Source organism: Gymnodraco acuticeps, unplaced genomic scaffold (assembly GCF_902827175.1).
Source record: "Gymnodraco acuticeps unplaced genomic scaffold, fGymAcu1.1, whole genome shotgun sequence".
Classification (NCBI taxonomy): domain Eukaryota; kingdom Metazoa; phylum Chordata; class Actinopteri; order Perciformes; family Bathydraconidae; genus Gymnodraco; species Gymnodraco acuticeps.
In genome coordinates, this window is record NW_022990346.1 from 2,686,936 (window position 1) to 2,703,433 (window position 16,498).

The following is a 16,498-nucleotide window of genomic DNA, read 5'->3' on the forward strand; positions in this document are numbered from 1 at the left end:
CAACTAAAGTCTTATTTAAGGTGCTGATTATATTTCACATCATTAATCCAAATCTGTAAAGTAACTATACAAAATAAATGTGGTGGAGTAAAAGTACACAATTTATCTCTGAATTGTAGTGGAGTAGAAGTACAAAGTAGCATAAAATGTAAATACTCAAGTAAAGTACAAGTATCTCAAAATTGTACTTAAGTACAGTAGTAAATGTAGTTAGTTACTTCCCACCTCTGACCATATCAAAACTGTCGCTGGACCTTTAAATTCAAGGTCAAATCTAAACAACTTTACGGATGTTTACTATAACACTGCCCTCAGACTCTGAGGTTAATATTTATTAAGTTAATGTTAGGTAGACTAACATCCGCAAGTATAAATCTGTTGGCAGCCACTCATAGAGCTAACCAAAGGTAGAATAAATTATCTTGAATCATACACAAATGCGCCACTGCCTTTATTCAACAATACTATATAAAGTTTAAACAGATTATCTGTTATTCTAAGGTGTGACGAAGGTAACTTCGTCACTGTGATCTGACGGCTTCGGGCATTTTTATACAATTTATACTATTTATTGATGTAGTGTTTATTGTATTTTATTTTGAAATGTGTTCCCCTTTCCCCGTGTCTGTTGCCGTTGATTGTGTGCACCTGGTGCCCTGTGTTGTCTCCTCCCCCCTCACCTGTGTCCTATTGGGTTGATTGGGTTGTGCATTTAGGCTCTGGGGTTTTTCTGTTTGAGAGTGTGTGTGAGATCCTGGTTGTGGCTGGTGACTGTGTTCACGCGTGGGCAGCAGATTGATGCTGTGTCATGTTTATGACGTAATAAATGCCCACACCGGGTTGTATTTTGGACATTCTGCCTCTGCCTCCTTGCTTGGTCTGGGCCGCTCAATTGTCAGCTTCACATAAGGAAATCAATTGCTAATTTTCTTGATCATATATTAATAATTTATCTTTAACCAGTTATTATCTTGTTCCAGCTATAATGTATAATCTAGATTTAAAAAAGTAGGCATTATTCATTTTTGTCTGACATTTAACACACCAAAAGAGTAATTAAGGTAATATACAGCAGATTTATTGATAATGAAAATATGTGTTAGTTAAAGCCCTCAAAAGGTGTTGATGTGGTTTTACATTGTTGTTTAGGCACAGGAAGTGAAGAGGCAGTCAGTTGTATCTGATTGGAGGACGATTGTTCTAGCTGACCCCGTTCTCCACTAATAGTAAAACAAACCTGCAACATTAACCTGAATCATGTTTAATGTCTTTAAACCACAAGGGGCTATAAACACGTTTCAATAAAACAAACTCAAGATAAAAACAAGTTATCCACATACTGATTGTCAAAAGAGTCTGTGGATGTGAAACTATGACACTATTTTGAAACATGGGGTACTACAGTGCACTGCTTGTGTTTGGATTGTCATAGTTACAGACAAGAGGGTCATTGTGTCAAGGCCAGACCCCCAGCACTGCATTAAAGCTGCCTTTAACATGCAAATAGTCGACAGTCAGTGCTTCTGGATTATTACAGACAAACTGCTGAACATTTACCTTGTTTGCATGTAATATGGTGAGGCTGGATGAATTTATCCTTTAACATGAGCTAGAAGTTTTTTGTCTACTGAGTTTTTAGTTGCTTTACTATCTGTGGCGCCCCCAGCTGGCTTTGAGCTGGCCACTGATTTTTACACTGTGAGATTTGAGGCTTTTTGAAAATCTGATGAAACACACACCTGTTGATCTTTCATGTTTTACCACAGACCAAACATCAACTGAATTCAGCCCAAACAGCTTGAGTATTTACAACAACCTGATGCAGCAGTACACAAACCAAATGCTGAATAAACAGTCATTCTCAATTGCTTCCTCTTCTGGTTTTGTCCTTTCACACTTCAACGGATACTAACCATACCAACACAGCATCCTCTTTATCCTAAAACACATAAAGAAAATGCATCCTAAAGACACGCCCAAGTTTTCAAAAGTCTTAAGAGTTGGAGGCGGGAGGAGGAGGAAGAGGAGGATTGTATGTTAAACTGTGTAGCATCCGTGCAAAATTAACTATCATGTTTGAAGGGTTTTCCAGCAGCAGATACTATTATACCCAGACACAATGGCGCTGCTTACCCATATTATAAAGCCTTATGTAGCGCCATTCACCCACATGATGTTAATGTGAACGCGGTGAAAACGTCCACTTCCCTGTTTGATTTAAAGCCTCACCTCGACAGATAGGTCTGATGGTTGTTATCCTGCCGTCCCTCCATTCTTCCGAGCAGGCTTTAACATTACAGAGGCAGAAACAATCCTCATTCCGCGGTTTTAAATTAAGCCTACCATCAGTGTCTCCTTCTTCTGAAATCTTCCTCCATGCTTTTTCCGGGGAGGGACTTCCAGTCGAGCAGCAGCCTGTTAACTGAGTCTGTTCTCACGAGGCTGCTGCCATCAGCTCGTTTCTGTCAACACCGTTGGAATGAAACCCATCAATAAACAGGTTTTTTATACAAATGCTTGTGAATTATAATAGATTAAAAACAATTCATTGAGTCTAAGCGAGGCTCAAAATGCAAGAAATACCATATTTTAACACAACACCCAGTGCGTAGTAGAAGAATGTATTTTAGAATTGTTTCTAGGTAGCCTATTGTTCTTTAACTGAGTTTTTCCTATACTTCTGCTCAGCTACCTTTTGGTGGCCAATATTGTACTTTTCACTGCACTACATTTATTTGACAACAGTATTTACTAGTTACGTTGAGTCAAATTATTTTTAATAAAAATATATATCAACTGATAAATGATCAAGTCATACAGGAGGATGTAGATGCTCAGCAGTATAACAAAGTAGATTGGATCTTTATTTCAAATATTTTAGTAAATAAACAAGTAGAGTAAGAAATAAGTTATGAGAAGTCGTGAGCCATTTTGCATAATGAATACTAACTGGAATTGAAGGTATATTTTGAAAGCAGTAGTTGGAAAGACTTTGAATACAGGACTGTTGTTTCTTGTTAACAGATTGTTTTTATGTTGTGATATTTCAATGTTAACTTAAATAAAATATAATAAGTGCTTCTTCCACCACTACATTAGAAATATGTTTAATGACGCTTACTTCTTTAATGCCTGAACCATGTAGCCATTTGCACTAAATATGCTCAAATTATCTTACATTATAACTCCTATTTGCCCAACTAATTTTGCAGGTCCTCAAAAACCTACAACATGTAGGTTTTTCAAAGTAGTGGCTCATTTTTTACAATTCCCTCACAATGAAAATAAATGGAACACAACTGTGGAAACCTTCCTGAAGTTAAATCCAATCCATATCATTAAAAGAAAAAAGTCTGGACTTTTAGACAATCCTGCTAGATAATGCTGTTAATAACATCGAGGAAGTAACTAAGTACGCTAAATTGGTGCAGTACTCTATCATACTGATATCTGAGAAATACTGCAGCTTTGAAGAGTTGAAATGTGTAACATGAGCCCTGGAGAACATCTCTCTCAATCTCACAAGCAGAACAGTTCACCGATAAAAATTGAATACAAGAGTCAATGAAATATATTGTTTATTTACAAGAGGACATAGGTTTACATTTTATACATTTCGATTGTTTCCAGAAAGGCACTTATAATGAAATAATCGATAGAAATTAGCGACAAGATTGAGGAAAATTCTGTTTGGTAAAAGGCACATTTTTAAAACCACAGAAAAAAAAAACACAAGGAAAAGACAGATGAAAGGTGTACACACAGACAAACGTAAACAAAAATATGTTCCAATGTGTGTGACAAAAAGAAAAAATTGCTATTATGACTTTCCAACACCATGATTTAAAAGTCTGGGTATATTTAATGTAGGCTTAGTGAACCTAATTAAATATCATAATAGTTTTCCAAGATCTCCTCAAACTAAAAACTAGTAAACAGAAACACACACACTGGTGTTAAACTAAACATGGACACTTCAACAGGTATACTAATGTTCCCAAAACGGTAAAAACAACCTTGAGATGAGTGGTGCTGGTGTAAATGAGAATCATGTAGGATGGGAGCATGATGTCTTAAAGACGAAGAATACGATCTAATCTGATTCTGAACAGTGACAGAATAGAAAAAGGAAATAAAATAAGGGAACATTTGATTGAAGGCAGTGGATAGACACTTCTATCTGGTTAGTGTAACAAAACAATCTTTGCTTTTAACCATCACCATGCTTACTGCTCTTCAAGCATTAACAATAATGATGGTTAGGTGATCACCGGATTTCTAAAATCAAAAGATACCACTTCATGACAGAGTTTGAAACATATAGGATTGTAAAAAATATGTACATGTTTACTGTTTATTCCTCAAAAAGTGTGTTGTCTGTGGGCTGTAGTTTATGAGAACAAATTCAAAAACAAATGAGCCAGTTACATTTGCCAACAGTTCCTCTCTTACTTTCTTTTTGCCACAATCGTGCTATCCAAGGAATGTTTGGAACCTGAGTGTGTGTTCACATTTTCTCACCACTCAACTAAACTGCACCCATCCTCCTGCTTTGACACCATCTTGACTGGAGCTGTGGAGGAGAGGGGGGAGATGAGTGTGATGATGACGATCATAGAAGAAATCATGAAAACCCATTTTTCATTGTTATCTACTTCTAGCACTGTTTACTTGTAAGCTCTTAATAATAACAGATTTTAAAAACACATTATAATGACTTAAGACTATAGGCACACATATTTATTGTGCTTTATAAGCACTTTATAATGCATTCTAGACATGGGCATCATTGAAAGTGTTTGAATTCTGTTAAACAAATACAAAATGTGAATGATGGACACGATGAATTAATACACAGACAAAAATACAGGTGACTTTTTTGCTGAAAACGTACTTGGCGCCTGCAGATGTGAAATCTCCCCACACGTCGGTGCTGGGCGGGGCGGCGGGGCCGGGGGACCCGAAGTCTAAAAGAGAAGCTGGATGTGGAGAAAAATATTGTTTAAATGATGTGAACGTATTTTATACGTATTTTATATAATAGAACGGTTGTTACCAGTGTTAGTCTGCACAGCTAAGACTGGCGGCTGTCCCACGGGGGGCGGTGTGACACCTCCAGCCTTAACACCTGGTGGAGGTGGGAGGAGACCCCCAGCCATTCCCCGCGGTTTGGCACCACCTGCTTCCCTCTTCTTGATGTTCTGAGATAGACACAGTTTCAGAACATCTTGAACCTTTACTCTTTTCTTCATAAAATATGTCAATTTATCATTAAAGGGTTCTTACACCTTTAAGAGTAAGCACTTTCAAGGAAACTTAACCAAAAATATCCAGATCTTCCAAACCTTTATAATGTAAATGGTTAATAAAAACGCAATTTTTAAAATGTGTATAGAATAATTGTATCCCCTGCATTTCAAAGTATATTTATACTTTCATTTTAACTTAACAGATTCAAGAATTAGGGGGCAAAATAGGACTTATCTAGCTATGAATGACAAGAACCCATGCATTTTTTTTTCAAATTTCAAATAACAGACAGCCTTTAAATATGTTGTTCTATAACAGTTTACAAGATTACATATAACAGTATGTGCAACAATGTCTGATCCCTTAAGACAACAACAAGGCTGAAATTGACAAACTGATCAGATCATTCCAGCAGAATATCTACATTAGAAAAGTGCTGCAGCTCATGTTACTAATTTAGTTATTTTACTTTACTCATTTAGGATGCGAGTCTGCTCCAAGTAGTTTGAGAAATATAACTAATAAGGCATAGTTTCAATTCAAATAGTAAAGTAGCTTAGGTTTACATGAGTTATTGTGTAGCAGGCATATTTCAAGGAGAATATTCCAATTCAAGCATATTACTTAATTTGAAAACAAAAGTCAAAATGTAACATTTTCCAACTTTGAAGGAGCCCTGTTAGTGATTGTTTTACATCTGTAAAGTTGGGGCTGAATGACTTACCCCAATACTGATCTTGATTGTCTGTCCCTCTTTAAAGCTGAGATCCAGCTTAGGTGCTACGATATCAGAAGCTTCCTGTTTTGCGATCTCGCCTTCTTGCTTCACCCACCTTTAAAAAAGAGTTTGAAAGCATAATAATTATCATTTGGTTCCAGCTAGGAAAATACAAACTGGGTCAATGCAGTATTAAGATACAGATGAACAACAGTATTGAATTTTATATATTGTAGCAAACACCTTTCTCACAAATGATATACAATATATGTGACCTGCTCTATCGAAATCAGTCGCATTGACCCGAAGACACATTTTGAGTTGTATACACTGTTGGAAAGAGGATATTCCTAGCTTTCTAACGATATCAGGATAGTTTTTATACTCCAAATATTAAGCGAAATATGTCACATTATATAATGACTGTCACCGAGTCATCATTTTGAGAAAAAGGCCTTCAAAGTTTCCTCTTCTCTGGAATCCATCGATCTGATTGATTATTAGTGGAGCAAATGATCAAAATACTACGGAGGGAAGATATTTTCGTTTGGAGGGGAAGCTTGCAAGTGTGTGTGTGTGTGTGTGTGTATATATGTGTGTGTGTAATTTTGCGTTTGTGTGTATTGTGTTTGTTTCCCGGGGAAAACCCTCACGAGAAACACCGGCTGCTGTTATGCCTGCTGTGACGTTAAATTACTCCGTTCTCCGCTTGTAATTATGCCGTCACAAGCTTCAAAGTTGTATTTATCATCTGAATTTGCCGAAACAAGTTTAATATTCTGAAAGCCAAGACTTTGTTTAATTGAAATCAGATGAAAACAAACTGTAACGGACCCCCTGCCGTGTTATCTATGATTACTATACGCGTACATTCATAATTCCAGCCGGAGGGAGGGGGGGCGGCGCTGCGGAACAGCAGAGTGACGAGTGAGAGGTGCCTGTCTTCGTCCCTTTACAAGCTTCAAAAATGTATTTATCGTGTGATTTTGGAAATAAAAGTTTCATATTCTGAAAGCCAAGACTTTGTTTGTTTAAAATCAAACAAAACACTCGAACCCCGAAAAAATTGTTTTTTACGTAAATCCACGTTTATTTTGAAATGAGCCGTTGCGACTTCCGACTGATTTCGATAGAGCGGGTCACATATGTGATGGACCAATGTGCACAATTATCTTCTCAGAAAGCAAATGTGCAAGTTAGCATGTTGTTTACACTTAAACATAATCACGTTAATGTATCAGGATTTTCTTATTAATATGTACAAGATCATATAAAAAGGTGTGTTAAGAGAAGTGTACTTACTTAAAATGGTCTTGTAAAGCTACGTTGAAGTCAAAAGAGTCTCCACGATCAGCAAAACCCAGGCCAATAAAAGCATGACGTCCTTTACGAAAGACAAAAATCAATATCATGAGGGCACCTTATGCATGACAGGATGAAATATTTAACAAAAGCAGAGTCTCTGATAAAAGTGTCTTACCATTGCCATCTTCTATCCGGATCACAAAATACCTGCTAGAGTCTGATACTGATTCAACTACACACCCTGGATACTGTTCAACTGGAGCTTGGGCGAACAGCTCTCCTGCAAAGAAAAATATAACTTTAAAGTTAACAGAAGATATCAGTTTTGTTAAATGTTGTGACAATCTCAGTGACTGAACTCAGAGTCAAAAGCTCACTTTGATACTAAATGTGTACAATTAAAAATGTGAAAGGGCTTCAAATCTGCTTCAAATTTACCAAAGCAATAACCTGTAAAACAACCCAAAAACAAACCAAACCTTTGTAACCAACCTTAGGCTCTTAACCACTTCTAAAGGCAGAAACAGCAATGTAAATATGTTGCAAGCAAGTTATGTTATCCTACCTAAATTACATGAAGAGCAAGTTCAAATGTGTTTCTGGGTGCTTGACATCATCCAAAATTACACAAACACTGTCTCAAAGTTAAGCATGTGTTTAGCCTCATAATAACCTTTCAGCATATTGTAATTAAAGTGGTGACACAAAATATTGAATTATTTATAGCCTTATTGTGCCATGTCTTTATCATTAATAAACCCTTATCTTGTGCCATCTAAAGCTGTGTCATTGATGACAACTGATGGCTCACTTTTAACAGTAGGTGCTTTACTGATACTTGTCACTATGGTTCTTTTAGAAGGTTAAGTTACTCATCTAAATGAGTCAGTTGTAAAGAGTGTGTTTACCTGTGTTTTTGTCCTCTAACTTGATGTAGGCTATCTTGCCTTTAGCAGTAATTTTCATCCTGCCACTCCATGAAGGTTCATCCAGCTTCCAGTCAGCAGCACTAGAATAACAGGAAACACACATCTTAGTGTGAAAGTGGCTGACTTGATCACTGTTTTTACACAGGCAGCTGCAGCTTTGCACATCAAGAGGAAGTGAAAATGTCCAGGAATACTTGAATATATCTATGTCAAAAGGGAACTCCTTTCTTTGCTGGTAAATGAAGAAAAACAATATACAGAAGACAAAACAAAACCGTAGATGACCACAATACCAAACAAAGACACTTTCAGAATGTCTGTCTTTATTAACAAAACAAAACATGACATACATATCAGTTTACATTAGACTAGAGCAAATCAAATCTGTGTAGGAACACCGTGAGATTCAGTGGAAAGCTCCACAAAAAGCTTGCAACTGGACATTAAGTTATAGTTGTTTTATTGTTTTCTGTCGGACTAAACTTAATTGAATGTTAGAGAATGACATCAAGGATCAGTCCGAGTTTGGTATTGACTCAAGTTAACTTTGTCACAGTTTAACAGCAGTCCATACATTTCTTTGTTGCTTTACTTTTATCGCTGACACGTAGCTTATACAACTGCTAGCATTAATTCTAACATTCATTATCGGACAGCCATGACGCGAATCAATGTAAACTTTCCATGCTTGTAGTGAGCAGCAGTGTCATCATGTTTTCTACATTAAAAGTGAACACCAGTTTCAATTTACAGTCAATTATCATCGTTGGGAATGTTGTGACCGATTTAAGTGAACAGTTGAAGTTACAGCTGCAAACTTGTGTTTGGAAATAATGCTAACGTGAGTAGCATACCTAGCCGTTAGCATATTTTTCAGCCAGCAGGGGTATGTCTGTTTATATAAAGTTTTAAAGTTATGGTTTGTGTATGGTTTAACCATCATCGTGCACGTTATCGTTGAAGAAGCACAACAACATACATACTAACAATTGGCTGTCCGATAATGGATGTACTTAAATTAGCATGGTGACGGGCACTTGTCCCGCAGTCAGACAGACTCGTCAGTTACAACCGTTACTGCTCTACTTACCGATATCCACGGTTCGAAGCACGCGGGGGGATCTTGTAAACGTGGACCTCGGGCTTAACACAGAGCATTGACTCATAACTGTTGTCCTCTGCCATTTTGTCAAGTTTCACTAAACTATCAGAACCAACTTCCGACGTTCAATGGACACCAGTTGAAGAAGCAGACAGATGGACGACAGGATCCCAAAGCGAGCCGCGGTGCTCGGTTCAAACAGCGCCGCGCCTGGCCGGGGTGGTTAGGGCTACTGACCTGAGTCCTGAGGAGGTACTCAGAATAGTAAGTAGGCCTACTACGTACAGTAGTCTCACCAGTGGTGGAATAGGTATTCAGATCCTTCACTTAAGTTGAAGTACTAATACAAACTGTTAAAATTGTAAATTTCTAGTAAAAGTACTACATCAATAATGGTACTCAAGTAAAAGTCTTTAGGTACGAAAATATAACTGCACTTCAAGTATTAGGACTAGAAGTACTCATTGAAGAAAAACTAAAACATTTGAAATATTTTGGAGCAAAAGAAGCATATTCACACATTCAAGAAGCTGGAACTGTGAAATATTTTGGAACAACAAACTTCTTGCTAAAATGACTGCCAATTAAATGTTCTGTTAACCCACTCATTGTTTTAGTTACTTGAATATAATGTTGGATGGTTTAATACCAAAATAATCATTTTGTAATGGTTTTTCCTAAGTATTGTGTGTCAAAGTCTGAATGTGTAAAGGTACTAGTAAATTAATCGGCACCACTTTACAATAAGACTACCCTTATAAAGGATTCATAAAGGGTTTATAATTAGGTTGTAAACACTTTATTAATCATTAAGAACAATTTATAAACCAGTTCTAACATAGTTTTCATAAAATCAACTCTTTGGCCTTATATTGGCTACTTAGCGAGAATCAACTCAGTGAACAACAGATACCAAGGATGCTGACTGTCTGATGAAGAAGACGAAGTAAGCCAAGTAGCCAATATAAGGCTTAGCAGTACAGATAAATGTGGGCTCACTATTTGGCAAGCAACCGGTCACAGGTGCCCTGTTTATCTCATGTCTTATAAAAGCTTATTAATGATTTATAAAGTGTTCACAACCTAATTAATAAATAAATTACAAACTATTCGTAAACCCTTTATAAGGGTAGTCTTATTGTAAAGTGTTACCAATTAATCTGTAAGATAAATGTATTGGAGTAAAAAGTACACAATTTGCTTCCAAAATGTAGTAGAGTAGAAGTATAAAGTATACCCATGCAATGAGCTCTATGCAAGATGAAAATCATTCCCCAAGTTTGAAGTGTGTTTATTAAAGGGTATTCAAATTTCATTTGTTTTTCAAGTTTTAAGTAGACAATGACATCAAATCCACCTCAAAGTACAGAACAGATGGTGGTGAATGACTGAAACAAAGCTTCACGTAGATCATATAGATACAGGATGTTTCTTTCGCTTTTAATTTTCAATTTGAAAGGATAGTAAATCCATTTCAATGATTGAACCTAATTCCTGGGACAGTATAACAATTAGTGTACAAAGTCATAAAACAAAAATGTGAGATGTTAGAGCTGCAATAGACACTTGTATATCAATAACAGAATCTTCAACTCTCACAAATGGACAATAAACAATGAATTCATTATTACCCTAAATGACTGTTTTTCGTGTGTTCTCGAAGTAAGTGAGGTTGTAAAAGTGGTCCAAATGTAGCAGTTAAATCAATTTGTCTAAGTTGGATGCTGTGTGAAGGTTATTTAATTTACCATGTCATAGTTTCAATTCACCTTTTTTCTTGCAAATATTACCAATCGATGGTTTTCTGATATTGGAAACTATTTGGATAAATTATGGTCAAACGTCTTACACTTCCTTAACAAAAGCGTTATTGCACTGAATATGATTTATTACATGCCTAAAGCTGTTGCTGCTATAAACTGTGCCTCAATGACATTGGTTCATTATTTTGTTAAATAAATCCTATTACAATACAAAGAAACCTCAATATTAGCAAGCACTACCCGTTGGAAAGTGTGTGTAGGAATATGTTTTCATTTAAGGCATACAAGTGTCAAAGGGCTCAAAAATAGCTGCAGTAATTATCAGTATTTGATGAGTTTATTGATTTGCAAACTTTTATTTCAATGGATAGCAAAGAATGGTGTATCTCTGTGTGGAAAAACACCACATGAAAGACATTCAATCCGGGCATGGGACATTTGGCTTCGTTGTTAAGGAAAATAATAGTTTGAGATTTCCAAAATATTTGTGTTCATATTTGTAGTTCTAACAAAAAACCTTTTTCAAAAAAAGAAACGCAGATGTCATGTTTGTATCATCCTCCATGCTGGGCATCAAATAGTTATTTCTGAAGACTACACCATAATCTTAACACAATCAGTCAATATATTTAAACTAGTGTGAAAACTGATCAAAATCCTCTTGTCTGGACCGATGCAATGCAGTTGGCTGTAAGAGAGGTTCCAACACAGCCATTTGGATAAACAGCAAGGCAACACACACTGGGACATTAATGCACAATGACTTAAGATTTTCAATTCATGAATAGCTCTGACTTCTTCCACTTTCATAACATTTAATGACACTACCAATAAAGTTTCGTCTGAAGGCTAAATCATCTAATATCTGGCAAACTACTGATCTCAAAAATACTTTTGTCTCAGAAAAAAAAACACAAACATGGGAAAAATAATAACGTTAACTATTTTAAAAAAGGGTAACTTCAAACAAAACACAGCACAGGTAATTAGGCAGTTTGTAAAAATAATACAGGGAGTAAATTCGTCTTATTGCTTGAATAAGCTTTGATTTAGTGACATTCTGTCCTTGAGATCTGCAATCTTTGGCCACAGGCTGTGTGCCCACCGGGCGTTTCTTTCATGGCCACAAGGGCCGAACGGAGGCCTATGGATGGTGGAAAGACCTGCTATGGGCCTCCGCCATTGTTACACAACTACAGTATAAAAATGCCCTTTTGAGCACAGTGCACTTTCCCTCAAACTGTTGGATCAGTTTGACTTTCTTTCACTTGCACTCAAGCTGTTGGACACATAGTAAACTCTCAGCCCTGTCACACACTTAATTTCCACTGGACCCAACAAACTAAGGCCAGCTCTCCGGTGGACACCCAGCCATGATCCACGCTCGATCAGTGGAAAGGCCAGCTCGTTAGCTTGCTTCTCTCCAGGGAACTCCCACATATTGGAGAGCTCTTCTTATTCTCCCTGAAGAGACAGACACCTGATGTCCTTGTCTGGCCAATCATACTTAAAATCATAGGGCACCTCATGTGGCATCAAAGTATCACAGTGTGTAGGGATGTGAGGCCAAAGCCTGTTCACAGTGTGGAACAGAAGGGGTTTCAGATCTTTGGCGGATCTCTGCCAGACCCTTGCAGCTTTCCACAGAAGGAAAAGACAATGTGAAAGCCAAAGACCATGCCAGTAAGCAGAGTAGAGAGAGGGTGCAGAAGCTGTCTGTTACTCGTAATACTTTTATCTGTTACATTTTGTCTCATCCCACCGCTCTGCTCTTCATACCACAAACAACCCCTTTAACTGTCACCCTTTATGCCCTCCTAGGTAGACAGCTGATTCCTTGCAGCAAGTAGTTCCTGTTTATCTGCAGAGTCTGAAGCCCGAGGTGCCATCCGGGCCAGTAGGCTGGCGGACCACATGAGTGTTTGGACGAATTGGTTCTGAAGGTTGCTGCACGCTCATACGACTTGGCCTTATGATATGAGAAGAAAAGAGAAGAAATTAATAACAGTGTTTTAGGTACTATGTCAATTTATTTGTGGTTCTTCTTTGTTGTTTTGTCTTACCTGTCCTGGCTGGGATTGTCCTGAGGCACATCATCTGAAGATGCACTACCCAAGATCCTTCTTCGTGCTTCTGCATACTCTGCCTCCCGCTGGGCCAGAGACTTCATCTGCTGAGAGGGACGAGTCGAGGACGCAAGGTTTCCTGCATTACCGTTTGAGGGACGTTTCAAAATTCTAATTTGTGGTGGGGGTGCTGCAGGCAAAGAGTCATCCTGAATTACAATAGCAGTCCGAACAGGAGAGCCACGAGACCCCAGGATGGACTTCCTGTACAGGTAAAAACAAGTGAGAGATATACAATTACTGTAAGAAAATTCTATGCAATACATTTACCATTCTTTTTGATAAATTGCTTTGCTTACCTTGCCTCCTGGTTTATTTTCAGTTTGGCCTCAAGCCTTCTGTCTATTTCCTGGGGAGATAAACAAATGTAAGACATGTGTAATCCAACAAGTTGATTATGTGTACCATTGACCTGAACAGCAAACATTTTTACCAGATATTTAATTTGCTGATGGAAAGAAAACTGCCTTTAAGTTTTTTCAGAAATATCATTGCAGATCATATGACCTAAAATTGAAAATGTGAATACTCTGCATTTTGTAATATATCATGGGGGGCATCACATACTTGACCATTTGTTAAGAAATGTACTCAGCTCCTACTTGTTTTTTTATTGAGTGCATTGTTGTATTCATTTTTAAACAGAAGTTGAAATGTATATTTTGTGATAAAACATGGTAGACTGTACATATCTCACCATCATATCAAAATGTTGCCAGCAGTTGGATTTCAGTTTGCAGTAATAAGGATGAGAGGATAAAATAATGCAGCAACTTAACCATAACATTTCCATAAAATCCATAATAATGTTAGGTCACAAAAGTGAAATGGTCATGCTTAGCAGCCACTTTAAATGTTGTAATAGAAACATAAAATGTAATGACAGGGGGGATAGGTTACCAAAAAAAATCATAGAAAGTGGACCGTCTGTATAGCTAACAGATAATTTGACCAACAAATCCACCAATCTACCAACAAGGCAAGACAAATCAGCTAAATATGTTTGCTGAAACTCTAAATATACTTTAGGTCAACTGTTGGTGGTATGGTATTACATGACTAAGTCCAGCCTTTCATATCCGCAATAGTCGGGTCTAAAGAAATGAGATACATTTGAAAAAGTTTTTTTAAAACAAGTTTTCTTTAACGATATACATTGGGATTTCAAACATTATAAGATCATTTTTCTCGGTAAATAAATGGTCATGAAGCCAGCATTTGTCCTGTGTTGTTATGGGACAGTGAGGCCTACAAGACTCGGTGAGGAAAACAAGCTGATTTCTATGATGAAAAAACAACCCGAAATAAAAACATGTTTAAATCAGGAATTCAAACGCCAGACACACAGAGAGTATTGCGGATCATTGCTTTGCGACTGGATATGTGAATCCAACTCTTGTTTAGAATAATATCTGTACAAAGTTAGTGTTTCTCACCCCGCTGTCCGCCGCCTCTTCCCAGCTCTCTGCAACCTCTTCATCCTCCATGTTTAACAGGACTGCTGGTTAGCTCTCCGGCTCCTCTAACTCTCTCTCATCCACACAGAGGTGCATGAGACGGTGGGCAGAGCTCACACACACCCACGGGTAGCTCAAACTCACGGGTGTTGGTGATCAAATGATAATTGAACGAAGAACAAATTCACAACCCGCCGCTTGCCCGCGTGTTATTAGCCTGCTAGCGCTAATGCTTAACTGAGGGCAATCCCCCCTGGCTGCTGCTGTTACTTTAAAACTGGCGTAATGTCGACCTCGCTAAATCCAGTGTCGTCCACACGTCGCTCGGACGGAAAAACACAGTGTGTAAACAATAGTTTTGGATTGTTGACAGCTGAATTAGATAGTGTGTAACATGGGAGCAGTGCCTCTTAAGTATAGCCGTAAAACAAGAGGGGAAATTACGTTATATTGAAGTTAGCTTAGGTGGCGTCAAATTGTTAACCTCCGACAAGACAACTTAACGGCCAGAAATAGTCATTCTGTGACATTTAACTGACTGACGCCTTATCCGTGTTAATTAGAAATATGTGCACTAATTCGCACTGTTGTGTTTGAGGATAGAGCGAAGAGAGTTGGCTGAGGCTGTTTTATATTTGAGTTTGTGTGACCGTGGTATCTATCGAAGGGAAGAGTTGTGTTCAAGTCTTGTACGTGGCACCGACACACCAACGACACAGTGGTCACTAGACATGTAAGAACGCTAAAGGGCAAACGTGGAATTATATGAATGCCATGACAGTTACTGCAAATATAACTGTGTTGCATCATAGTTCCGTTTGTATGAAAGGGAAATCCACAAATGATCTAACATAATCGTTGTAACCAGTCTATGAATGTAACAAACAAGTAGCGGATGTGGAAATGAACGATAGTGACTTGAACACAGCATCAGAAATGGGCAAATAGGTCTTCTTGTTTTTGAGGCGTTTAGTGGATGTAGTATTTACTCAACTCAAGTACAGTACTTAAGTACATTTCGAGATACTAGTATTTTACTTGAGTATCACAATTTTGTGCAATTTAGTACTCTTATCCAATACAATTCAGAGGTCAATTGTATATTTGTACAACCTTTATACCTTTAGTTACTTTGCAGATTTGGATTATTGATATACAATGTAATCACCTCTCTTTTACTATCGGTCATTTAAGTATAATTTAGATCAATACAATGTGCCCATTTAAACACAAAGATAGTGGACACATACACCAGCAAATGTAACACTTCAACCGTCTCACAAATGTCAGAATTGCAGCAGTTTTATTTTTTTATTAATTGTATTAAAAAGGGACCATTTCCATATCAAACGTAAATGTCATCATTACATGCAAGTTGAGTGTGTGCCTATACAGATGGAGGGAGAAATGTCTCTTCGGGGAGCATATTGTGCACCACTCTATATTGCACACTTGTGATCAAACTACAGAAAAAGCAAGTACAGAGGCTTCAATGACCTTATAATTATAGAATAAATCCCAAATAATATAACTTCAAAGTCCAGAGGGTGTAAACCAGGGGTGTCCAAACTACTACGGCCCGGGGGCCAAATGAGGCCTGCAGCCCAGTTTGAAATGGCCCTCAGCTAATTAAAATAGTATAATGAAATATGGCCCACAAATTAAACTTGTGCTTGTCATATATTGTACTAATTAAATACATTATGTACAAATATATATCACAGTATCATGTGTGCCCACTTTTCAAATAAATTCAATCAATTAAAGTTGGAAACATTTTCAAACTCTTAGTTCATATAAAAAACCCAATCACTTATTTGCATAACAAATCTTTATATAAGCAATCTG

The 16,498-nt window shown here is 37.4% G+C and overlaps 2 protein-coding genes across 2 annotated transcripts; both read right to left on the bottom strand.

Annotated features, from left to right (window-relative positions):
• Positions 1-3,560: 3,560 nt before the first annotated feature.
• necap2 (NECAP endocytosis associated 2) lies at positions 3,561-9,493 on the bottom strand. Its single transcript, XM_034223948.1, has 8 exons — positions 9,293-9,493; positions 8,182-8,282; positions 7,449-7,553; positions 7,271-7,352; positions 5,975-6,083; positions 5,057-5,201; positions 4,895-4,979; positions 3,561-4,573 (listed from the first exon to the last, which is right to left on the bottom strand). The coding sequence occupies exons 1-8, from the start codon at positions 9,385-9,387 to the stop codon at positions 4,525-4,527; spliced, it is 771 nt and encodes a 256-aa protein (XP_034079839.1). The 5' UTR covers positions 9,388-9,493; the 3' UTR covers positions 3,561-4,524.
• A 1,086-nt stretch (positions 9,494-10,579) lies between these two features.
• LOC117551077 (SUZ domain-containing protein 1-like) lies at positions 10,580-15,297 on the bottom strand. The gene is made up of 4 exons (XM_034223774.1): positions 14,630-15,297; positions 13,493-13,542; positions 13,131-13,397; positions 10,580-13,036 (listed from the first exon to the last, which is right to left on the bottom strand). Exons 1-4 carry the CDS (start codon positions 14,678-14,680, stop codon positions 12,925-12,927), a joined length of 480 nt encoding a protein of 159 aa, XP_034079665.1. The 5' UTR covers positions 14,681-15,297; the 3' UTR covers positions 10,580-12,924.
• Positions 15,298-16,498: the final 1,201 nt, after the last annotated feature.